Source organism: Canis aureus, chromosome 4, assembly GCF_053574225.1.
Source record: "Canis aureus isolate CA01 chromosome 4, VMU_Caureus_v.1.0, whole genome shotgun sequence".
In the NCBI taxonomy this organism is placed as follows: domain Eukaryota; kingdom Metazoa; phylum Chordata; class Mammalia; order Carnivora; family Canidae; genus Canis; species Canis aureus.
This window is the reverse complement of record NC_135614.1, coordinates 5,258,510-5,283,005: the sequence shown is the minus strand read 5'-3', so window position 1 is coordinate 5,283,005 and position 24,496 is coordinate 5,258,510. Positions and strand designations below refer to the sequence as shown.

Here is a 24,496-nt window from a genome sequence, read left to right as displayed (position 1 = left end):
GGAGATGGGCAGACCAGGATACGCCCCTTACCACCAGTGGTCCCCCATCACCATCCTGAAACCGTTGGCAGCAGCACTGTTCCCTGCTCCGTGCTGGTGGAATCTTCTGGATACTGGGCTAAGAGCTCACATGCATATTTTATTTCACTTTTTCTCAGTAGCCCTGTGAGTTGATCACCTAGGTTGGACATGAAGAGCCATGGTTATCAGCAAGGCTGTGTTTAAAACAGTGAGGCACAGTACTTGTCCATCCCACACAGGGCCCAGAGAGACTCGTTTCTGGCCTCAACAGCTTGACGCTGGGCTAATTCCTCCTGTGGGGCTTCCACATGCGCCAGAAAACTACCTGGCTCAGCCATGTACTCAGCTTGCTTACAGGAGAGGGCTCTGGTTGTGTGCCCTTTGGTGGAGGGCTCTCACTGCATTATCATGGGAGATTGTCCTGAAGCTTGGTTTGTTGGGTTTGTCTAAGCAGAAGGCCAGCAGTGTTCCCCTGACCCAGATATGCTGAGGCAGCATGTGGTGGACCGGCCGGGGCTGCTGTGGCCATGGTGTGGCATTGTGCTTTTACTGTGGGCAGAGGGGAGCAGCTCACCTACCCACAAGCTCCTTCATTTAGTTGTGCCTCGAACTGAATTAGATCTCCCCTAAAATTCATGTGTCAAAAACCTAACCCCCAATGTGACAGTATTTGGAGTTGGAGCCTTTGGGGGCTAACTGGGTTAGGAGAGGTGATGAGGGTGGTGCCCTCATGATAGGATTAGTGCCCTTATAAGAAGCACCAGAGAGCTTGCTTTCACTCCAGCATATAATGATGCAGCAAGCAGGTGACTATCTGCAAATCAGGAGGGGTCCTCTCCAGGAAGACTTCCCACTGTGCTGGCACCCTGATCATTGGCTCCCAACCTCTGGACCTGTGAGAAAAGAACTTTCTGTGGTGTAAACCACATAGTCTGTGGTACCTTGTTCTGGCAGCCAAAGCAAACTAATACAGTTAGTTTCTTTATTCTCGGTCCAATACGAGGGATCGTGATTGCTGTTAGAATTATTATTCCTGGTGTTGTTACACATTTTTTTTAAAAGATTTTATTTATTTGACACAGAGAGGGCAGGAGAGGGAGCACAAGCAGGGGGAGAGGGAGAAGCAGACTCCCTGCCGAGCAGGGTGCCATATATGGGACTCAATCCCAGGACCCTGGGATCACCACCTGAGCTAAGGCAGGAGCTTATCCAACCGAGCCACCCAGGCGCCCCTTGTTTCACGTTTTGAGAGCACAACTGGCAAGCGTTTTGTTGGGGTTTGCTGCTAGTTGGTCTGGCACCAAGTTGAAATTCTCCATCTCCTCCGGAAGGGTGGGTCTGCTCCCAGGGCACCGGACCAAACGGAGGCCCCAGCTGCTGAAGGCTGGCCCCGGCCCCGCCCCCAGCCTGGCCCCGCCCCCAGCCTGGCCCCGCCCCCAGCCGGCCCCGCCCCCAGCCGGCCCCGCCCCCAGCCGGCCCCGCCCCCAGCCGGCCTTCCTCCTCTCTCCCTCTTGCCCTGGTCTCCAAACAGGACGGTGGTGGAGGCCGCTCCCTGGCACCGTGGGCAGGGAGCTCATTCTTCCTTCTCCAAGTACAAAGCATCACTATGCTCTGCTCACAGGAAGAATGCAGATGAGGCTCTGGGTGTGGCCAAGCCTGGGGCCCCAAGAGCTGGCCTGCAGTTTTTTGTTCTGTGGCGTTTATTTTCCCTTTCAGCAGACGGGACCTAAAACTTCTCATACACCGCAACGGGGACATTGCAACCGACTGGGTGACGAGAGCCCTTGATTCAAAGACTGCGTAACGCTCAGCGTTGCGCGGGAAAAGTGGACCTGCCCGGAGAGATACGGATCACACGTGAAAGAAAAGTTCTTTTGTTGAAGTTTTCCCAAAAGGACAAGAATCCTAAAAATCCACATGACTAACGTTACCTGGTTGTGAAGCCGAAGCTCCCCTGAACTTCAGTAATAAAACCAGTATTTGGTCAATCATGCCAGAGAAAAGAATGACTTTCCTATTGTCCCCATAGAAGATTGCACTGCAGAGTCATTTTAGGTGAAGAGGCAGAGACAGCCAGGAAACAGAGGGAGCCAAGGACTTAGGGATGCCTCACGTGAGCAGTTCGTGGAATTACTGCGTTCTTCTGGATTTTGTGATATTCGTGGTACTGCCTAGCTTCTTAAAATTTGCAATGTGTTCTAAATAAATACTCACTTTAATTTTGTATTTGTAGTTTTGTTTTCCTTTAAAGAGGGTCCCCAACGCTGAGGAAGCTTCAGGATCCACGAAACCCGTCTCCAGCCCAGAGTCTGGAGCTGCTTTCTCAGAATGACTTGGAAGGCACACCCCTCACCCTTCGCCCGTCTGTCCTGCGGCCCTGGCCCTGGCTGCCTGCAAGCCTTCCCGCAGAGCTCCCTGGGACAGATTCCAGCCACGCTCAGTGGCTGAACGTGTGTGCCCGGGAGACCTGTGGTATGATCCTGACAGCTAATTTCCCCTGCTGTGCATGAACCTTCCTCCACTGGAAATAGGGTGTGGTTATTCTCAGGCCTCGAGACATATGAAGTGCCATGAGTGGCACTGGCTGTCTCTTCTGCGTGTTTTCTGGAGATGATAATGGGATATGAAGAAGAATGTGGAGCAATGCAGGCAGCTTAAGTGTCTTTCCAAGAACTCCTGGAAAGAACTGGATCTAGTTTCCCCCCTGAAGCTTGAGCAAACCACTGAAAATTACTCCCTCGGAGCAGAGTATGATGTTGACATGCTTTGGGGGTATTCACTAGAGTAAATTTTTCATTCTGTTTTTAAGTAAGTAGGCAATACTCCATGCTCTTGACCTGGGTGAGCCCCAATTTGTACTAAATTCCCTTTTTACCCTAGATCCTCTTAGTACCAAAGTTACAGTGAGATTATTGAATCATAATAAGAGCATTTCTGAGCAACCCTGTGAGGGTTGCACCATCTGCCTGTTTGCTTAGATATGGGCTAAGGATTGTTCTAAATTATTAGTTACGAATTATCCCACTGTGGCTACCTAACTGAATTAAAATCTACTATGCTTCATATTGGGAGGGATGAAACATTCTGATGCAGTTTTATGGAGATAGTTGTGGCACAAGCTGAAGTTACTAAAAACCACTGAATTGTACACTTAAAATGGGTGAATTTTAAAATCTACCTATTTGGTGAATCTGATAAAGTTGTTTTAAAAAATTGATATGGGACACCTGGGTGGCTCAGTTAAGCGTCTGCCTTCAGCTGGGGTCATGATCCAGGCTCTGAGCTCAGCAGGGAGGCTGCTTCTCCCTCTCTCTCTTCCCCTCCCCCCCATGCTTGCTCTCTCAAGCATGCAGTATCAGTCTCTCTCTCTCAAATAGATAGATAAAATCTTTAAATTTTTTGATATGCTTTACAGTCTTTTTTTTTTTTAAGGTTTTTATTATTTATTTTATTTCAGAGAAAGAGAGAGAGAGAGAATGCTCCAGGGGAGGGGTAGAGGGAGAGGGAGAGAATCTTAAGTAGACTCTGAGCTCTATCCCATGACCTAAGCCTAAACCAAGAGTTGGATGCTCAACCAACTAAGCCATCCAGGTGCCCCTGTAGTCTTTAATTTAGGAATTACAAACATGAGAGAGAAAAAAAATAGGTGTGTAATTCATTCATATTTCACAAAAGTGAGATTTATTTGTTGAAAACGGGAACTTTTACCCGAGAATAATCTAAGCTTGCAAAATCCTCCCCACTCATGCTATCTCACCTACTCCACCTTGAATCTCTCAGCATTCCTGAAATCTTTGAAACCCTTAGCGTTCAGAGTTTAAGACTGTGATTTAGACCAATAACCCCACAAGAAATAGCTACAAACAAGAACTGCATCCAGTGAACCAGTCACTCCTCCAACAATGAATCAAACACTTAATATGTGCTGATCATGAAAATGAAGCGATCATTATGCTTTTCTGCCAGTTTAGGTTTGGTGAAGCAGGACAAACCTACCCTCGCTTAGAGCAAAACAGAATCTCTCGGGAGTGGAATCTGCAGACGGGAAGCCACGTAACACAGTTTTCGGGGGGCTGAATTTAAAAAATGTAAACCAGCAATAATTCTGAGGCTATCCGAACTGCTGAGAGGCTTCATCTAACAATTTACACGATGAATATGAATAAGGATGGTTTCTATTGCCTGGGGGGGCCACGCCTTCTTCAGCGGACTGCATCTCCCAGGAGTGTGTGCCTTCTAGGGGCCTTTATTAATATCCTCCACCGAGCAGGCTGTGATGGTTGTGTGGTTTCTACCTATCATACATTTCCGTAGCTGGAATCAGCAGTAACAATTGGATAGTGTGCTCTTTCCCAAGGGAGTACCAGTAAAGATCTGCTTAGCTAAATGATCCTTGGAAATCCTAGTCCTCTGAAGTGGAACACAGATGTATTTTAGGAGACAAGGAGTGTCAGTGGGATCTGGCAAAGGCCTGAAGGGTGGACATGCTGTGGCCGGTAGGCCCCGGGACAGCCGCATAGCTGGGGGATCCTGGATATCTGTACCCTCAGTCAGGACAGGAAGGTCAGAGCTGGGAGAGAGGCCTTGTGGTCACCGGACCTCAGCAACAAGCCAAGGGGCAAAAGAGATTTCCTTCTTGGGAAGGCTTTCTTCTCACCCTTTGAAAGAATTTCTGAAGACAGCTGACAGATAATATAAAAAATAATAATAATTGCATGCCAATGTTATATCTCTTTTCCTAAAAGTTGATTCTACACTTTTAACTGTGTGCAGACAATAATCTGGGAAGGTCTAAAACAATGCAGGAAGACATCTGTCACCATTTCAGCCCTGCAGCATCTGAGCTCCCTTCCCACACTGGGGTATTTCCTATTTAAGGAAGTAGGGGCTCCCTTCAGAGACACGGAAGATGCTAGATACTTATGTTTCCAGCCACCATTGCTGCTAGAATGTGGGAACATAGCCTAGGCTCTGCCAATCAGATGACTTTGCCCCAGACTTTGAATTGGGAGTTTTTTTTTTTTTTTTTAAGATTTTATTTATTTATTCATGAGAGACACACAGAGAGAGGCAGAAGCAGAAGCAGGCTCCCTGCAAGGAGCTGATGCAGGATTCGATCCCAGCACCTTGGGGTCACGACCTGAGCCAACTGGGCCACCCAGGTGCCTTGAATTGGAAGTTCTTGACCCAGAGAATCATGAACTGCATCATCTATTTGAGAGAGAGAGAGATTCCTTCCCCCAAGGCCCTTTATAACCCCATTCCCTTTCTGCCCCTGCTATAGAGCCTGGTCGTGCCAAATGTGTGCTTTCTCAGCTTCCTTTATCACTAGATGACTGTGGCACACTTCTGGCCAGGGTAATACAGGTGGAAGTTTGTCTTGAGATCTCTGGGAAAATTCTTGCCTTCCTGCTATGGGAGTCACCCTTTCTGTCTTCTCCCAATTTCTGCCTTGACCATAAATGTCTTATCTAGGACCGCAGCAGCCGGGTGGAAACCATGAGAGCAGAACTCTGAGGAGCTGTTAGAGCCAATATGCTGAGAGTGGTAGAGCAGATCAAAGGAGCCAGAGTCCTTGGCAGATTTGTTATTGTTTTTTAAGATTTTATTTATTTATTTGTTCATGAGAGACACAGAGAGATAGGCAGAGGGAGAAGTAGGCTCCCAGGTAGCCGATGCAGGCCTGGATCCCTGGACCAGTATCATGCCCTGAGCCGAAGAGAGACACTCAACCGCTGAGCCACCCACGCGTCCCGGCAGACTCGTTTTTGACAGTTGAATCCATGCTTGCAACAGCTGACATCTAGATATGCGAGAAAAATAAGCATTTCTTTTTAACCTATTCATTAACCAGATTTTCTGTTCTCTGCAACTATTTTCATCCCAACTGATACAAGTAGGTCCCAGTGTCCAGTACTGGTGTAGTCTGTAGTCAACTCCCACATCAGAGCTGGTGGTGGTAGCCTCCATGTTCCTTCAGAAGTCCTAAAAATGTTGTAAGCTGCACAATATGCCTTTTAAAACATTCTTTTTCGGCTTAAATTACCCAGAGTTTAATAAAAAATAATAAGATGAGGTCTTAGCATGGGTCTTAATCCAATAGGACTGGCGTCCTCATAAAAGGGGGAAAATTGTACAGAGCTGCCCACAGAGAATACCATATGAGAATGAAGGCAGAAATTGGGATAAAAGAATTAGCCAAAGTTTGTTTCTATTGCTTGCAGTCAAGAACCCTGAGAAATACAGAAATAGACTCCGGGAGGGATGACAGCAACATACCCTCAGGAAACAGGGGAGAATTTGAGGTTGATTATCTAGCCTGGTTGGATTTAATGACAATGAAAATTCAAGTAGTGTTAAGGCAGTTCCTGCACAAATGATTACTTGTGCTCGCTTGTAATGATCACCTAGTACAATGAAGGTCCTACTGAAGTTAGGGCATTGAGCAACCAAGAAGTTGCTTCCAGAGCACAGCATGGAGGGCACAAAGAATTCAAGAACTGTGGGGTGGACTGGTGAATCCTAATGGCTGGAGAGATTAAGTGAATGGCAGAGCCTTCAACTGTAGTTTAAGGCACAGTCTTAAAACAAGGGGCTTTCAATGACTACTGAAAGAATGTCTTATCTTTTTTAAAACTAAAAGGCAGATTCTGTGGGTTCCTGATTTATACTGTCTGTTGGATTCACAACCTCATCTCCTCTCTCACTGGTGATTAAGGGACTGATTGGAAAGAGTGAGAAATAAGACACATGGGACAGAGGACTCAGCACACAAAGCTTCCTTTGTTTTAGGTAGTAGCCCCTTCTCCTCGCTGTTCTTCACTTGCTTAAAGTGATGTTCTTGCCTGAGGAAGTCGCTTTGCAAGGGGAGTCCAAGTGCCCTTGTACCTCCCCTCTTCTCGTTGTCTTCAGACCAAAACCAGAGCTAAATGCCAACATGTCCCTCCTGTTAGAAAGCCAAACTTGGATAGAGGAGATTTACACACCAAAGTGAGTGCAAGGTTTTGCTCTTTATATTGGTAAAAGTATGGGGGATACCTGTGGGAATCCATTCTGAGTCTGCTAAGCCTGGGGAAGGCAGAAGGAGTACAGGATGTTTCCTTCCCAAGCGATTCTAGCTCAATGTGCTTCCTGGAGCAGGGGAAGTGCTTGTTTGCTTGCTTGGTTAGTTGAATGAAACCTGTAGCCCACACCAAGAGAAGTTGAAATGCATGAATTTCTTTGGCCTAATGGAGAAACAGAACCCAAGGAAATAGGAATGTTGGTGTGGATATATTGTGTATGACACATTCACTAATCCCCTGACTCTGTTCCCTGAAAGCGACCAGAAGATGCTCCTTTCATCAAGGCATTGAGAAATCAATGGGTGAGGGAAATGCCACCACTTCTCAAAAACACTATCATGGCTATTTCGTGTACATCAGGGATGCTGTTGAGACGTGGTGGAGTTACACAGACTCCTTCATATTTGCCAGGATTCTAGGTGCCACAACCACCAGGAGGGGCAAGGTCAATTCAATGGAAGGCATGCTGGCTATAAGCATTCTCAGGGCCAGTCTAGGAATCAGAATTTTCTGCACATCAGATATCTTTGGCAAAAACTGATTATGAGCCCTAGCACCAAAATAGATGGTCAGTTCTCTATGGCCCTACATAATCCATGTGACAGAAGCAAACCAAAATGCTCCAGATCTGACAAGTCATCAACAAGACAACTTGCAATGCTTCGGCCTGACCTTGAATGCTACAGAAGTGGCAATGTCCTACCATGTCCACATTTAACTGTCCAGTTGATGTAGAAGATGGATGCGTCTTTGGAGAGTGACAATGGGTTATCATCATAAGCTTACTAAAGTGGTGATAAGGTGGTGACTTTGAACAGCAAATCCCACAGCCCCTGGAGAAAAATGTTCTTTTCTCATTCCCACTAAGTAAAGAACTCCAAAAGCAGTGTTGTCTCATCTGGCAAGGATGGCTTCCCATCTTGCTTCAGAGTTATGTCAACTCTGATTCCATGCCACAATTCGGTCTATAGAAATTATAATTGCCTCAGCATTCTTTAGGACATCACAGTGCCTACTACATTGATGATATCACTTGTGAGGATCTAAAGAGCATGGATCATAGTTATTCTAGACATGTTAGTATAAGAAACATGCAAATCAGGATGCCTGGGTGGCTCAGTGGTTGAGCGTCCACCTTCTGCTCAGGGCATGATCCCAGAGTCCTGGCATCGAGTCCCACATCAGGATCTGCAGGGAGCCTGCTTCTCCCTCTGCCTGTCTCTCTGAATATTTATGAATAAATAAATAAATAAAATCTTTAAAAAAAACGAAACATGCAAATCATAGTGTGGGATAGAAGTTTCATGAACCTTCCAGGGCTTGTGACCTTAAGAGACAATGTCAGAGAGTCTAGTGACCTAGTTAGGTTAAGATAGCTTCTCCAAAGCAAAGGAGGAGCTGTTGCACCTTACAACCTCCTACAGGAAAGAGAGACAATTCTTCGAAGTCCTCTATGGAAGCAACACTTGTCACATTACGTGTGTTTCTCTCACCCACCTACTGGGTGACTCCGAGGGTGCTAATCTTGAGGAATGGCCCAGAGATAAAGAAGACTCTCTATCATGTTCAGGCCGCAGTGCAATCTGTTCTGCCACCTTCGACTCCGTGAATCCAATGGTGCTCCAAGTGTCAGTGGCAGAGTGGAGGCATGTATGGTACTTGTGACAAGCCTTATTAGGAGAATCACAGCATCAACTTTCAGTGTTTTGGAGCAACCCCATACTTTATCAAATAACTATTTTCCTTTTGAGAAAAAGACTTGGCTTGCTGCTGGGCCATGGAAGAAACCAAACGCCTTACCAAGAAAGTCAGTTTACCATGCAGTGTGAGCTGCCTGCTGTTACTCTGGAAGTCAGGTCACCAAAAGACCCAGTTCCAGGGGCACCTGGCTGGGTCAGCGGTTGAGTGTCTGCCTTTGGCTCAGGTGGTGATCCTGGGGTCCTGGGATCAAGTCCTGCTGGCATCGGGCTCCCTGCAGGGAGCCTGCTTCTCCCTCTGCCTATGTCTTTGCCTCTCTCTCTCTCTCTCTCTCTCTCTGTGTGTGTGTCTCTCATGAATAAATAAGTAAAATCTTTAAAAAAGAAAAAAGACCCAGTTACACTGGAGACTCTCAGTGTTCAAGAGGACAGGTTAAGTTGCTCCATGGGTGTAAGTTAACTTGTCTCCCCAGCTAACCCACTGCTTATTCAATGGATTCACAGACACAGTGACCAAGTAGGCAGAGACTGAAATTATCTATGTTTTTAACAATTTAGACTTCCCCTTCCAAGGCTGACCTGGCCTCTTACCTGCATCACTACCTGTGAGTGTTCCAAATTCAGAGGGGGTCATAGCCACCTGGAAGCAGATTATATAGACTTCTTTATTCATGGAGGAGATCAGGGATTTGTCCTCACTGGAATAGACTGTGCATCTGAACTCGGATTTATTTTCTTTACCCACCACGCCTACGCTATCATGCTCAGACTTTCTGAGTGCCTTGTTCATCATCATGGTATTGCACACAATAATGCTGCTGACTAAGGACCTCCCGTTACACCGAAAGAAGAAATGTGGTGGGTTAATATCTGTCCCTTAGTAGCAGCCAGGCTTATAGAATAATGGAATGATCAATTATAGACTTCGTGCCTGCTGGAAGACACACATGTAAAGACAAAATGACTGTCCTGTGTACATAGGCTATCTTCTGATCTCAAGGCCAATATATGATGTTTCTTCTGCAGCTGGGAGCCAGGGGTACAGGATGCAAGAGGATGGCATCTCTAATATGACAAATGATCCATTTGCAAAGTTTTTGTTTCTGATCCTTTGTCCTCAGGGTTGTGCTACTTTGAAGGTCATAGCAACCAAAGAGGAATTCTTCTACCAGGGGACTCAAGCACAGTTCCTTTGAGATGGAAATGGAGACACTGGCTATTTCAGATTCCTCATGCCAGTGGTTGAGATTGCAAAAAGGGGGAATTAGTGTTGATTTTGATGGTAGTGACATTCAAAGGGATGTAAGGTGCTGTTATATTGGCAAAAGGAAGCCAATAGAATCTAGCCGTGATGGGCTCTTTTGTACTGGTAGCCCAATGGGAAATAATGTTTTGTTAAAAAAATTAACATACACCGACATGAAAGTTATCTCCTGATTAGCTGAGATGCTTAATAAAAGGGAGGTTTTAGAATATGCATTTAAGAGAGGAGTCATAAGTTGGTATAATTTTATAACACTTAAAAACTTGTGGCTGCCAGCAAAAAAGTAAGGACTGTAACTCCTTATATTTTCTTTCTCGATGTGTCCTATGTATATTTGTGTCTATTTCAACTAATTGCTTTTTACTTTTAATTTTCTTCTGTTTATATAGGATAAAGTAGTAAGAGATCACTTAATCTAGGAGATCAGAATATTGAAAGGAGTCGTGGCAGAATTAAAGGAGGAATGACTATCACCCACAGATCGTGGATTTCAAGCTGGACATAGAAAATGATCCTTCAGTGTGACCTTTTGTGGGGAGGAGTGAAGATATTTTGCAAGTGTACAAGGTATGTTGCATTAAATCAAGTGGAAGCATTTTTATTTTTTATAGTTTCTATTTTCAAAAATGTAAGAGTAGGAAGAAGCACATTTGATACTGGTAAACATGGCTAGTTCCTGCCCAAATCCATTCTCTTCTTTGTCTATAATAACAGAATCTTGACTTTTACCCATATGGAATAAAAACTACATTTCCTAATCTCTCTTGCAGTTGTCTCATTAAGGTAACTAATTCTAACAATGAGATGAAAGTGGATGCATTCTGTAGTATTTCTGGGAAGAATTAACAAATAGGAGAGGACAAGCGCCCTCTAGTTTTCTTCTGTCCTTGCTAATGCCAGCCTGGGAGGTGGGTGCAATGGTTGGAGAGCCAGCAGCCATCTTGGATCCGAAGGGAATTTTGTGAATAGAGGTCTTAGAGATGAGGAGAAATATCAGAGCCTGAGCCTTTGATGACAAATGACATTCTTTCAGTATAATAAAATATAAACTTTGTTTTTGAATGGCCAGACAAGCACAGGGAAACATTAGTAAAAAAAGGCATAGTTTCTAGACTGAGGAAACTTGCACACAAGTCCAGTGGCTGGCCAATTATGTAAGATTGCTCTGTGAGCACACGGGGGTGCATCTAAGTTAATCTTGAGTAGATGGTGGGGGTGTAGTCCAGGAAGGCTTTCTGGAGGAAGTAACCTCCCTATAGATGAATAGAATTTGGCCAGTTGTCAGAGGAAGGGGTGGGAAAGAGTTTTCTAGGTGTAGGGGAATTAAGAGGTGTTTAACACTGTAACACCTCTTAAGAGAGACAAGTCAGGGAAGTCAGCTAAGGTAGGAATGTGGACTTTATCCTCAGAACGATGAGGAGCAAGTAAAAGGAATTAAGCCTGGGAATGACATGCTCAGAATTCTCATAGAAAGATGACTCCAGTTGCTGTGTGCATTAGGAATTGAGGGAAACAGGATCAGAGGTGGGGGGATATTTTTCCCTTGGTGATGAGAAGAAAAAGAGGAAGGAGAAAAGGAGCTTGAAACCAAAGGCACCCTTGGCCTTGATGAAGCACTTGAAATGTATTGGGAAAGTGTAAACACTAATTTAGAGGAAGAACAGGGCTGGATCCAGGCTCTGCGGGGCCCGTTTTAGAAAAAACACACAATTAGGCCCGAAGCTGACTATAAAGTTGAGAAGAGGAGTCACAGGAAATTACTGGAGCCCTGGAAATCCAGGTCTCTTTCCTCTGTTTATCCAAACTGGTTGCCCAGATGTGCTTCCAGAGGTCAGTCTGGCACCTCCTCTCTGCCCTGAGCGCTCCACAATTCCTGGCACCCCAGGGTAACGCTAGAGAGATGCCCTGGTGCATAAACCAAGTCAAGTTCTCTGTCTGGGAGGAGTGACTCTCTGCCCCCCCCCGACCCCCCCCCCTCCGCGCCTGGATTGGAATGGGAGGCAGTACTCAGAGCACTGAGTACTTCACTCAGTGCTTCAGTCTTGAGCCCTGTGGCCTCAGTGGTTCTGACTGACCCCCTCCCCAGATCCTCGGGGTACTAGCTGCGCTGCTGGGAGTTGAGGGGTGCAGCACCACGCACTGTGTGGATCTCCCGAGAAAGGGCCCCGGTCACCGCCAAGACCAGGCAGGCGCCGCAGCACGGTTCCCTTCCTCTCTCTGGGTATACGTGACCTCAAAACCAAACTTACTCTTGGGCATTTCTGGATTTAGAAATAAACATCGCCCCAGCCTGAGATGTCCAAGGAAAAACGCGGGCCACTTCCCAGCTAGTTTTATTTGTGGTGGGAAAAAAAAAGGGGGGGCTTACAAACTTTGTTTTGAAATAAAAGAATGAACTTCTGCAAACCAAGTAAGCGAACGTCAGCAGACAGCGGGAGACCCCGGGCGGTAGTTGCGGGGGCGCTGCAGGTGCTGTGCGGGCGGGCGGGCGCGCTCCTGCAGGCCTGAGGAGTCTGCGCTGGAACCACGGAGGGGGCGAAGGGGGCGTCTGCAGGGGACAGCGCCGGCTGTGCCGTAGGGGGGCGGGGGCCTGTGGGGCGGGTGGGCGTCGGGGGGGCTGTGGGTGATGGGGGGGCGGGCGGGGGCTGTGGGTGACGGGGGCCGTGGGGGGGCCGCGGATGACGGGGGGCGGGGGGGCGAGCGGCGCGGGGCAGTGGGGCGGGGGGGCCACAGGGCCGCGGGCGGGCGCGGGCGGGCGGCGCGGGCAGTGGCGGGGCGCGCGGGGCTGGCGGGCGCGGCCCTGCCAATCGCAGACAAAGGCCGCCCCAGTGAATCATGTGGTGCCGGGGGAGGAAGTGCGGCTGTTTTCTTTCCTCCAGTCGCGGGGCTGCGGGCGGAGCGCGATGCTCGGAGACCCCCGCGGGGGCGGCGGCGGCGAGCCCCGATGAGGCGGCCCCGGCCCCGCAGCAGCGCCCCCGGCCCGATGGAGGCCCCGCCGTGGGACCCGGTCCGCAACGACTCGCTGCCGCCCACGCTCACCCCCGCGGTGCCCCCGTACGTGAAGCTCGGCCTCACCATCGTCTACACCGTGTTCTACTCGCTGCTTTTCGCGTTCATCTACGCGCAGCTCTGGCTGGTGCTGCGCTACCGCCACAAGCGGCTCAGCTACCAGAGCGTCTTCCTCTTCCTCTGCCTCCTCTGGGCCTCCCTGCGGACCGTCCTCTTCTCCTTCTACTTCAAAGACTTCGTGGCGGCCAACGCGCTCAGCCCCTTGGTCTTCTGGCTGCTCTACTGCTTCCCCGTCTGCCTGCAGTTCTTCACGCTCACGCTCATGAACTTGTACTTCACGCAGGTGAGTCGCGGAGAGCGGCGCGGGGGCGGCGGGCACCTGGGGGCGCTCACCTGGCCGACGGCAGGGACCCGGGAAAGGCACCGGCTCGGGGTCTCCCGCGCCCCGTCCCACCTGCCGGCCTTTCTCGCAGGTGTCGCCCCCCTCCCCGCCCCCATTCTCTAAAGAGGGGGAAGAGAAAGAAAGGGAGGCTGGAGTCACGGCACGTCCTCCCGGGGGTACGCGCCCCTGTCCCCGCACACAGCGGAACTGGCACCGACGGGCGGAGTGCCCACGAGGGAGACTTGAACTCTAGGATTTCTGCTCCCTCTCCTCATCCCAAAGTCCCCAGCCCGAGCCTGGAGAAATCATCTGGAGAAGTCGTCTGCGTGTTGGCCTCCAGATGTGGGTCAGACGCGTTTTTTTGTGTTTTGGGTTTTTAAAAAATTTTTAATTATTATTACTTTTTTTGAGCGGTGGCAGGGCGGGACTGTCCCGTGTTGGATGAGAGATCTTTAAACCTCCTGCTTCGGAGCCCTGCTGAATGAACTAGAGCTTAAGATTTCATCTCCCAGGGTTGCTAAACATCAGACTGGGTAACACCCAGCTCCCCAGCTGCTGCGGCAGGAGGTGGGGCTTGCTGTCTGAGCGGCTCTGAGAGACCCCAAGAAAAAGCCATAAAGTTTACTGGGGCTCTTTTACAGGCACAGAGGAGCTGATTTATGAGGCATATTGTTAATAAGCTAATGGGAAAACACATGAATTGATTTGGCTGCTGTGACCTAAGGAAAGTACAGTAAATGTAAAGTGCTTTGCAAATCCTGTGTAAAGTAATGCAAAAAGGTTTAATTACACAATGCCATCCTCATCCCATCTGATTCTCGTTAGCCTTCCAAGCACTAAAATGTCCATTTTCACTAGGACTCTACCTGTGTCACCCGGTGAGGGTAATTGAAGAGCTCTCTCACAGAGGCTTTGTACAGGCAGGAATTAATTCTGTTCCTTTTAACAGTGTCCTTATTTCTCTAAAGAAAATGCCTTTGCTTAAAAAAAAAAAAAAAAAGAGAGACAAGAAAAAGTAGAAAAGGATTGCCCTGTTGTGGTGGGAGCCCCTAACTGAAAATCTGCAGGAGATATGTCTGGCTACAAAATAGCATATGTATTATTTAGTAGCTTTTATACTCTTATCAAAACAGGTCTGTTTCGGTAGGCTTCTGAAAGTCTGGTGTATCCACGTATTTTCCAATCCACGGATACTGGGTATTATCTGTCCAAATACTACTTTTGAGCCCAAAAACTAGTTCAGGCAGTCATCAACTTCATCATAGACACTCCAGCTTTTTAATTGGTTTGAAAAGGGTTGTTCCAGCAAGATGTAAAGGTCAGGTAGGTTGATGTTACTTCAAGAACTGTGACACTGGTGATCTTACCTTGTATTGAGATCTTTGTGTCCCTATTTTAGAGGAAAAAACAAGGGGGAAGAAAAGGGGAAACACAGGCCAGTGCCATGGCTCTCTGCTAATCACATGCAAATTCTGTACTCAGCTGGATTAGGGGCAGGGCTGCACATTTTCTGCACCATCTGCTGGTTGGCAAGTAAATGCTGAGCGAGGGAAAGAGTGACCAGGCAGACAGAGCCACTCAAGCCCAGAGGCCTCAAGCCCTGGCTTCTTTGTGTCTTCCGAGCCTCATTTCTCTTTCTATCTCCAGAGTGGCTGGCCAGAGAAGGTGCTCCCTAACTAAGTGCTGGCATCCGAGACTGCAGAGCAAAGCCACACACTGGCCTCCTGACAAAATATTCTGATGTTTCTGGGGAGTTATAGAGGGGTCACCCTTTGACTCTCAGCTCTGAGGTCTCTCTCCCTCTCCCTCTTCCCTCCCACGTGCCTTCTCTTAGACAAAGTTCCCAAGTACTTCAAGTACTGACATTGCCCCCCCACCCCACCCCCGCCACCCCCGGGGCGGGCGAGGGGGCAGGCGAGGCGGGGGTGGGGTGGGGGGTGTGGGGGTGTGGGGGTTGGTGGCTTTAAGAGTTACAGCCACTGGGGCCCATCTCAGAACAAGTTCATCATATTTGGGAGGGAGGGAGCTAGCAGCAAATAATTAAGAAGCTCCTGGGTACTGGGTGCTAGGCACAGTTCTAACTGGTTTGCCTTATTCTTTGCAAGAGCCCTCTGAAGAAAGTGATGAGACTGTCCCCATTTTGGGGGAGGATAAGGGAAATTAAATAGCTCACTCAAGTTATGTGGTCAGGGCCGGAGGAGCTGGGAGCCCCCCCACCCAGGTCTGACATCTGAGCGATGGTCCATGCTTTGTGGGACAGTATTGGAAGGGGGAAACATACCCTAGCATACCCTGCCCCTGCAAGCTGAGCCCCAGGCAGGGGAGGTACAGAGCGCAGACCCCAGCCAGGGAAGCCGTAACTCAGGGGGACTTGCAGAAGGTGGGTGGCTTGGGTGGGACCTGAGCCCTTTGTGGCAGTTCGGGAGGCCAGCTGGGAAGAAGGAGCAGGCAGCATCAGGGGAGCGGTGTGGCAGAGACTTGGAGAGGAACTGGGCGGTGCTCCTGGAGCCGAAGGAAGTCTTCACTGTCACTGTCCCGTGCTCTGTGCCTGGCCCGGTGCCTGGAGCTTACTTACACGTCTCTATGGAGCCTTCCTGATAACATGGGAAGAAGGGTATTATCATCTCTCCTCTGAGGGGTGGGTTGGTGAGGTGCTTGCCCACAGGGCCCTGCAGCCTCTGGGGCACCTGGGCCAGGCAGGTGTGCGGTACACCTGCCACAGTGCAGTCCCTTGGGGCTTGGGGCTCGGGGCTCGGGGTAGAAGGCTGTGTCCTGGGCTCTTAGCTTCTCCCATTCCATCTGCAATCTGCCTCCTCTTGTGCTGGCCTGAGGAGGCGCAGGGTTGTCCCAAGTGACTCGAGTGTTCACTTCCCACCTTGCCCTGCCTCTGGGCCACATCTACACCATGGACTCTGTGGATAAATCCTGACTCTCTCTGCTTATCCTCCTTCCATCCAATCCCTTCTCCAGGTGTGGCCACACAGACAGTGTGCTAGTGCCCACCCAGTGTCTCCTCCCAGGTCCCCATCTGCTCCCTTTCATTCTCTGCCTGCCTAGGGACCTTACCACCTACAGAAATCCCAAGTGGGGCAGATACTGCCCTCTGAGGTCCTGGTGCCCTCTGACCTCCCAGGCGCTGGTTGGCCTCTGCTAGGACTCGCCACAACTGGCTTTGTTCTCCTGTCTACACTTCTTGGGTCTGAGCCTTCCCAGCTCAGCAAGCACCTGTCCATGGAGTGGGGTCGCTAGGTCCCCTGCTTCCTAATTCCTCTGAGCAGTTCCCCTGGGGTTTTGTCCCCAGTGACCTGGGGTGAGGGTCGCATCTCCTGCCAGCAGGCTGATGACTCCTTTTCTCTGATCTCTACCTTCTTTCACAGGCGGGAAGGCGGGGAGGTGGCTGGACTGGTTCTGCTGACTATTAGCAGGCCCCATGCAAGGTGTGTGAAGGGCTGGCCCCAGTGTCTGGGCCTGTGTTTGGAACACAGGATCGAGTACCTGCCATTTCTGGCTCTAGTCCCCCAGCACCAGTTCTGGGTACAGGCAAACTCCCACTCAGCTCCTTGCTGCCCTAGGAAATAGTAGGGCCGAGGCTTGAACCAAGGACTTTCCTCCAGAACCTGCTTTTCTAGCACCATTTGACTTCCAGATAGAGGTTTCAAGTGGAGCAGGACCCTGACACCTGAAGCAGGTGGAAGCCTCTCTCTGTACATGAGGTGTGGTGCCATCCACCCCCGGCTGTGGAGTGGATGCTCAGTAGCGGAGGCTGCCAGCTTCTGTTCTGGAGCAGCCCCCTGGGCACGGCAGGTCTCCCTGTAGAGCTCATAGTGTGGCCGTGGGTTCGGTGATACCTGGGCAGCTGTGTTTTCCAGCCATTTCCCTGGGAATTAGGAGTCTGGACCCTGGGGGTCCCCACGTTTGGTGGAGTGCACTCAACTTCTCACTGGTTTAGCTGTGTCTTGAGCCCAAAGACAAATTCCTGCCATTACAGAAGGGTATTTTGAGGAAGGAAAAGGAGAATTGAACTCTCCGGACGTGTGTGTGTGTGTGTGTGTGTGTGTGTGTGTGTGTGTGTGAGAGAGAGAGAGAGAGAGAGAGAGAGAGAGATTAATGGATGCTGACGCAGGAGCCAGGACGCTAGCGTGTCTTAGAGGGCAGCTGGGAAGCTGCAGGGTGGTTATGGGGGTGGAGCTGAGGCTCATGGCAGGTGTTGGAGCTCACTGTGGGGCCCAAGGCTCATGGCCAGGGGGTCAGAGATGGGCAGGGCCTCGTCGGTGTTGGAGCACGTAATAGGAGTCTGGGGGCCATGGTGTGCCAGCAGAGGCCTCTAAGTCAGGAAGCAGCACTGCAGATGGAAGGAGCAGGGACTCTGTGGGCAGAGCTGAGCTTGTATCCTGGCCTCCATGGCTGGTTACTGACCTTTCTCTCCGGGAAAGCGGCAACCACGGTGCTCATCCCCAGTTGGAGCAGGTGAAAGAGATACTTCTTTGTTGCAAAACCTTTGCACTTCAGCAGAGATGGTCTTTCTCCATCTGGTGGGAGGGACTCTGGCTCTTGCCCGGATACCAGACCACAGTCTTGAAGGTCAGACCCCAGTGCCGGCTCTGCCTTTGGTTACCCCACAGTGTCATCACAATGACTTTTACAACCATGTGGCAGCAGCATTCCTGTGTGTGAAATGGCAGCAGTGCTCGGCCTGCCCTTAGGGGAAGAGTGTGGAAATGAGTGCTCCTCACAGCTCCAGCTCCCAAAGCCCAGAGCTGGGATGAAGTAAGAGGTTCAGGGGCTCTTCATTTTGCAGAGGAGCCAAAAGAGGCCAGGAGAATTCTAGTGACTCATCCAAGGCCACCCACCCTGGCCTGAAGAGCCGGGACAAGGCCCAGCACCTTGTGAGCCTGTGCTTCCTGCACACACTACCCCGAATTCGAAATGCACTCCTGTTCTCATCCTTGCCGATAGGAGACTCCGAGGCAGCCAAACTTGAATCCAGAGACCCTCTCTCCACCCCTACCAGGAAAAGGGAGATACTGACTTTAGGAATAAGTGAATCTTGCTGTGGCTCTTGGCAGCCAATTTAATCAAGAAACGTTTACCAAATACCTATCGTGTGCCAGGAGTTGTAAGGAGAGACACTTCTAGGCCTGTTGGTGATTATCACAAAGAAGCTTAGGAACATACAAGGCAAGCCTTTGACTCTCCCAAGTACCTTATTTCAAAGCTGGGACCAGACACTCCTACCAGAGCAAGGAATATGCTCGGCCTCACCTCTTTGCATCACAACTGTGAGCTCCTGGTCCCTGGCACTAGCTCCTTGTGGTCACTCAGTGGGCTCCCTGCCTCCAGAGCTGTGTGTATATGTGTGTGTGCGCGTGTGTGTGTGTGCGCGTGCTCCTCTGCAAGGGCATACACGCGGAACCCAGGAAAAGTTTCCTTATTTGCATTTAGTCTACCATCTGCCACCAGCCCCTCCCAGGATGTAGCTTCCCAGCCTCACTTCTAAAAATTTCCCCCAGAAAAGGCCTTCTGATCCTACAGCCTGGTTGCCCAGGATCTCTCCTTGAAGCACAAGGTTTTATTTCCCTCTGCTCCTGTTATAATTGCTTCAGTGCCAACCTAAGTTGACCCACGTTTCATTCATGCCCTCCACACTCTTGGTAATGATTAGACTCATGGCATACCCCAAGTTCCACACCCCTGACCTTGACGCCTCAATTTCTCAAGAGCAGAAGCTGAGCTGAGTGTTGCCAGCTTCCTCCTGTGTACTGAGCACAGACCTGCAGCTCCTGTCCCCACCAGGGGCCTTGGTCTGGGTCCCACACACCCTGCCACCTACAGGGTTTGGTGGCATCTTTTAGCTCCCTGGGCTTTCCCTGGGTCAGACAAGCAGGGAACAGTAGGGGCCTGCTTATTCCCCAGGGTGAGGGGCTGCCCACAGCTGTGTCCAGCAGCAGGTGTCCACCCAACAAGGGGGCTGTCATAGGTTTCTCATCTTAACCCTGAGGCCTCCCGTGCCGAGAGGGACTCACCACGGACACGATGGGCCGGACAGTGAGGCCTGACCTGAGAAGGACATTGGCAGAAGGGAAGGCTACCCATCCATGTGACATCACACAGAGAGTCGTAGGTTTTCGAGAACAACAAATCATGTGATCTGGAGAGTGGCTTTCGTCAGTGAGTTCCTGTTCTCCTTGCAGCTCCAGTGAGAGGAGGGGGGCCTCTTCCTGGTCTGTGGGTCTCAGTCCTGACGTTCCGGCAGGTCGGTCCTCTCGGGACAGAGATAGCCTCGGCCAGCAGCCAGACAACACCTGGCCCACTGGCACTCAGGGAGGTCTGCAGAGGCTTGTGAATATTTTACTTTTTCTTTATCCCAGGGCTAAAGTTTAGAGTCTGTTAACCAGTGAGGACAGATAAGGATGAGTGGTTTTTTCTCGGCAAGTAGCTTGATTTCTTCAAATGTGCTCATGGAGAGCCACAAGAAAGGAAGGAGCACCAGGAGCCCACGTCGGTATTTTAGCCCTTGTGAGCCCCATACAGTCTCTGCTGTGTGTTCTGTGTGTGTGTGTGTGTGTGTGTGTGTGTGTGTGTTTTAAATACTTCTCTTTTAATAGATAAAAGCTGCTCTGAGTTCACAGGCCATATGAAAACAGGCTGTGGGCTGGATTTGGTCCTTGGGACAAGATTAGAACAAACCCAGCATTTATCACCAAGCTCCCGGCCCATCTTTATCCTGTTGTTTTTTGCTGGGACAAGTTGGAAACATGCTTGGATTTTCATCTCACCCTTAGAGATGCTCTGAGCAAATCTTTTTGATCACCTAAGCAGGTGCCTGGGACCTGAGGCGGGGAAGGGCAGACATAGAGACGGGAGTGCTGTGAGCCACATGCCACCCATAGCACACAAAAGGGAACCTGTCCCTTGCCTACCAGGGGCTGGGGAGACACAGAGGAGGCTTGATGTCTTGTGATGTCATCAGTGCTCTGCCACTTTAATAGCAGACACACTTGCTAGACATGACCCACAGGGCGAAAATCCCCACCCAATGGCATCAGCATCCCAGGCTGTGCCTCCTCCTGTTGCCCTCCTGGGCTGCCAGACTGAAGAGCTGTCGGGGGCTGCGCTGTCCCTCAGGCATTATGCATGAAACAGAGGAGATGGCACACGTCTGCCTACACACAGCTTTCGCATGGTGACATTCATTCAACAAGTGTGTTTTTAAAATTAAGGTAAAATTTACATACACAAAATTAACCATCATATTATATACAGTTGAGTGGCTTTCAGGCCATTTATGCTATGCAACTAGCAGCTCCGTTTAATCCCCAAACATTTCCATCTCTCCTAACCACCCCCCACCCCTCCTTGTACCAGCCCCGGGCAGCCATGAGTGTGCTTTCTGTCTCTGCATTTGCCTGTTCTGGATATTTCACATCAGGGGAATCACACAGTAAGTGGCCTTCTGTGCCTGGCTTCTCTCGACGAGCGTGATGTTTTTGAGACTCATCCATGTTGTGACAGGTGTCATGACATTGTTTGTTTTTGAGGCTGGATGAAACCCTGTTGTAAGTGTCTGCCACAGGCGGTCACCCTTTCCCCCGTTGATGGACATTAAGGTGATGTCCTGTCTTGTGTTTCTGAGTGCCTGTTTTTCTTTAAATGCTGTGTAGACAAGATTAAGGGCAAACATAGCTCCTACCTTGATGGAAGTTGGCATTGAGTGGGAAAATAGACTACATGATGAATAGCTCTTGTGCCTTTGGCCAGCATGACTTGGTGACAGTCCTTATAGCAGTGACACAAAGTAGGATGTTTCCAATAGAAGGTTGGGGGCTTAAGTCACTCCTTCATATCTATGATTAGGGGACATGTTTTAAAGGAACCAGTGACGGGGATCCCTGGGTGGCCCAGCGGTTTAGCGCCTGCCTTTGGCCCAGGGCGCGATCCTGGAGTCCCGGGATCGAGTCCCGCATCAGGCTCCCGGCATGGAGTCTGCTTCTCCCTCCTCCTGTGTCTCTGCCTCTCTCTCTCTCTCTCTCTCTCTGTCTATCATAAATAAATAAATAAATAAACAAACAAACAAATAAATAAATCTTAAAAAAAAAATAAAGGAATCAGTGGTTTTTGCTGTTATTTAAAGGGTGGGCAGAGGCACTTGGGTGGCTCAGTGGTTGAGTGTCCACCTTTGGCTCAGGGCGTGATCCCAGGGTTGTGGGATGGAGTCCCACATCGGGCTCCCCGGAGGGAGCCTACTTTTCCCTCTGCCTGTGTCTCTGCCTCTCTCTCTGTCTCTCATGAATAAATAAAATCTTTTAAAAAATGATTGGGCAACTCCATTTGCTCTGGTTTGTTCATGGCAGCAGCCTCCTGAGCTTTATAGCATCAGAACAGAAAGGTGGTGCTTGGAGGAAGTCTGGTTAGGTCCCGGTCCTCCCCTTGGGGCCATTCCGAGCGGATACAGTCCCTCCTCCCAGGACAGGACAGCCCTTCACAGATGTGATGGCTGATGCATCCTCCCAGGTACTGTCCGCTTGGGGTGGGACATTCTCAGTTCCTTTCATTGTTTCTGATGGGATGTGGGTTTGTCTCTCACCATCCTGGTCCCTGTCCCTGGAGGCCCCACCCAGTGGCCTGCGGTGAGCTGGGGGCAGCTCCAGGAGCAGAAGGAGGCCTGGCTCCCGCTGTCAGCCCGCGCTGCTTCCTCTCTGGGAAGTACCGAGGGCAGGGCTGTCAGCGGCAGGATTTGAGGAGCATCGTCTATGCTGTCTTAGTCTGCTCGGGCTGCTGTAACAGATACCACTGACTGCGCTTCAAGAAATGTATAGCTCGTAGTTCTAGAGTTGGGAGTCTGAGATCAGGGTGCACCATGCTTGGGCTCTGGCGAGAGCGTCCTCAAGGCTGCTGATGGCAGCTTCTCCTAGCGTGCTCACGTGGTGGAGGTGTCCTTCGTGCTCCTCAGGTGTTCTTTTATACGTGTGTGTTACACACATCTGGAAACAATTACAGGCAGGGCCTTGACCGACCGATCATGATGCGCGGTGGTGGCTGTGGTACGAGTGGTTCAGGTACACAGTGATGACCACGGCACCTTGTGCGGTCAAGGTCCTTTCTGTTCGCGAGGCTGAAGAGAGAATCCTGCCAGGGAGGCAGATCTGCGTGGTCAGTCTCCATCCGGCCCCGTGAGAGTGGAGTAGGTAGGCCAGGGGCGGGATGATGCTTCCATGACTCAGGCTGATGTGGGGGCTGCTGGGCCCACCTCCCCTCCTCCTCCCCTGAGAGGTGGGGCCCACGCCACTTGTGAAGCACAGCTGTAGTGGTGCCAGTGGGGCTTCTCAGGGCAGAGGCCACAGGCTGGCTTTGGGGAAGGCACTTCAGGTCCTAGAGTTTTAAAGGTAAAAGGCAGCTGAATGGATATTGGGACTAACCCTTTGGTCTCACTGATAGACATCAAGGCCCAGAAAGGTGAAGAGAGGTCACTGGGGCTGAGCCTAGCAGGTTCATGGCTGTCTGGCCACACTCTGAATCCAGATGCCAGGTGCCCAACAATGGGGAAAAGCAAGGGAACGGAAGGCCAGGGCTCAGGGTGTTGCTGGCTGACTGTGAGGCCTCTGGACAGAGGTACACTCTTTGGGGTGCCACCACCACCTACCACCCACCCCCCATCCATGTCTGGGCTGCCTGCTGGCCTGACTTAATCCATGCAGGCCGAGAGCCTTCTGGGCGGCCGGGCTGGTGTGGGCACCGTCAGGTGGAGCCCGGTGCTGTTGACAAGGACAGGACGGGGAGCTGATGAGGGGTGGAGGCGGAACAGAACTTGGCTGGACTGGAAACAGGAGAGGATGGGAGGAAGCAAGTGGAGACGGCTCTCTCATGTGAGGCCTTCTCTGTTCGCTGGGTGAACATTGAGAGTCAGGGGCAGTTTGGGCATGAGGCCCAGCTCCTGGCCCCATCGTGTGGGTGACACAGACATGCATGTGCCGGCATGTGGGTGCCTGGAAGGGCATCTTGGGTGCCAGGTCAGCCAGACAGGACAGGACAGCAGAACTCCCGGGAGGGCTGGAGGAGGCTAACGGCACCTGCAGAGAGTTCTGGGCTTGATAGACGTGCAGCAGGGAGGCAATATCGCTGTCTGGGTCCCGAGATCACATGAGCAAGCCACTCACCCGAGTGTGGGGGGCCCTGTCTGTGGGCCTTGGGACAGCTCGAGGCCTGGACATGAGCAAGACTCACTTCTTGAGCCTTGAGTTTACCATGTTCAAAGACAGGAGTTGAAATGGTGAAGCCCTGACCCTGGAGCCCAGTCGCCTCCCTGCAGGGACCTCACACTTGGCCAGCCCAGGACCCAGACAGAGCACACCTCGGCTTCAGGCTGCTGCACCCTGGGATTATATGGCACCTGCAGCGTATGCCTCTGTCCGTCATGGGGTTCCACAGCTCTAAGTACACAGACAGCCTCTGCATACATGAAGACGCTGTGCTGGCCCTCACTTTCGTAAAGAGCTGACCTGGATGGCTGACACCCAGGGCTGTTTTTTGTTCAACCTCGGGGATTGCAGAAAGGGAGCAATGTTGTGTTTGGTCTTGGGACCTCTAATCGTCATGTCACCCTGCTCTGCTGGATGAAGGTGCTCAGCGCATGGAAACAGATGGAGCCAGCTGACCAGTGACTGTCACCTGGGGAGGTCAGGGCCAAGGGTTTGCATCATGTTTCCTCAACATACCAGGAAGTGGGCAGTGCAGACGGACCATAAAAGTGAACAGCGAATGTGTCATTGTTCCTAACCTTTCTGAATATGAAAGTTCCTTTTATGGTCAAGAAGGCCTCTGTGGTCACAGTTTAGTAGTGGTGCATTTAGAGTCATGGTTTGAGAACATATACAAGGGCTGATAATGGCAACAGGGGGAGCAAACGCATCAACACTTACAGAGTGTCAGTGCAGTGACACATGTTTGTCTAAGTGCCAGGTGTGTGTTCATTCACCTGATCCTCACAGAACTGACCAGGTGGGTACTGTGGTTAATGAGGCCCTTGAGGCACAGAGAGGTTAGGTAACTTTTCCAGAATTAC

The 24,496-nt window shown here is 50.4% G+C and overlaps 1 protein-coding gene and 1 long non-coding RNA gene across 4 annotated transcripts in view; one reads left to right on the top strand and one right to left on the bottom strand.

Annotated features, from left to right (window-relative positions):
• Positions 1 to 12,833: 12,833 nt before the first annotated feature.
• GPR137B (G protein-coupled receptor 137B) overlaps positions 12,834 to 24,496 on the top strand; it is a 51,479-nt gene continuing 39,816 nt past the window's right edge. Inside the window, exon 1 of one of the 2 annotated variants that reach the window (XR_013377524.1) lies at positions 12,834 to 13,398. Coding sequence is in view for 1 of the 2 variants with exons in the window: in XM_077894409.1 (XP_077750535.1) it covers positions 12,991 to 13,398 (408 nt within the window). In the remaining variant the exon portion in view is untranslated. The remainder of the gene's footprint in view (positions 13,399 to 24,496) is intronic. The other variant, XM_077894409.1, reaches the window with a different exon arrangement.
• On the bottom strand, positions 13,856 to 18,620 carry LOC144312082 (uncharacterized). Of its 2 annotated transcripts, XR_013377526.1 has the most exons (3): positions 17,854 to 18,157; positions 15,719 to 16,031; positions 13,856 to 14,827 (listed from the first exon to the last, which is right to left on the bottom strand). It is a non-coding gene; the product is annotated as an uncharacterized LOC144312082 (long non-coding RNA). The 2 variants fall into 2 exon arrangements; XR_013377525.1 differs by having other exon boundaries at positions 13,856 to 16,031; positions 17,854 to 18,620.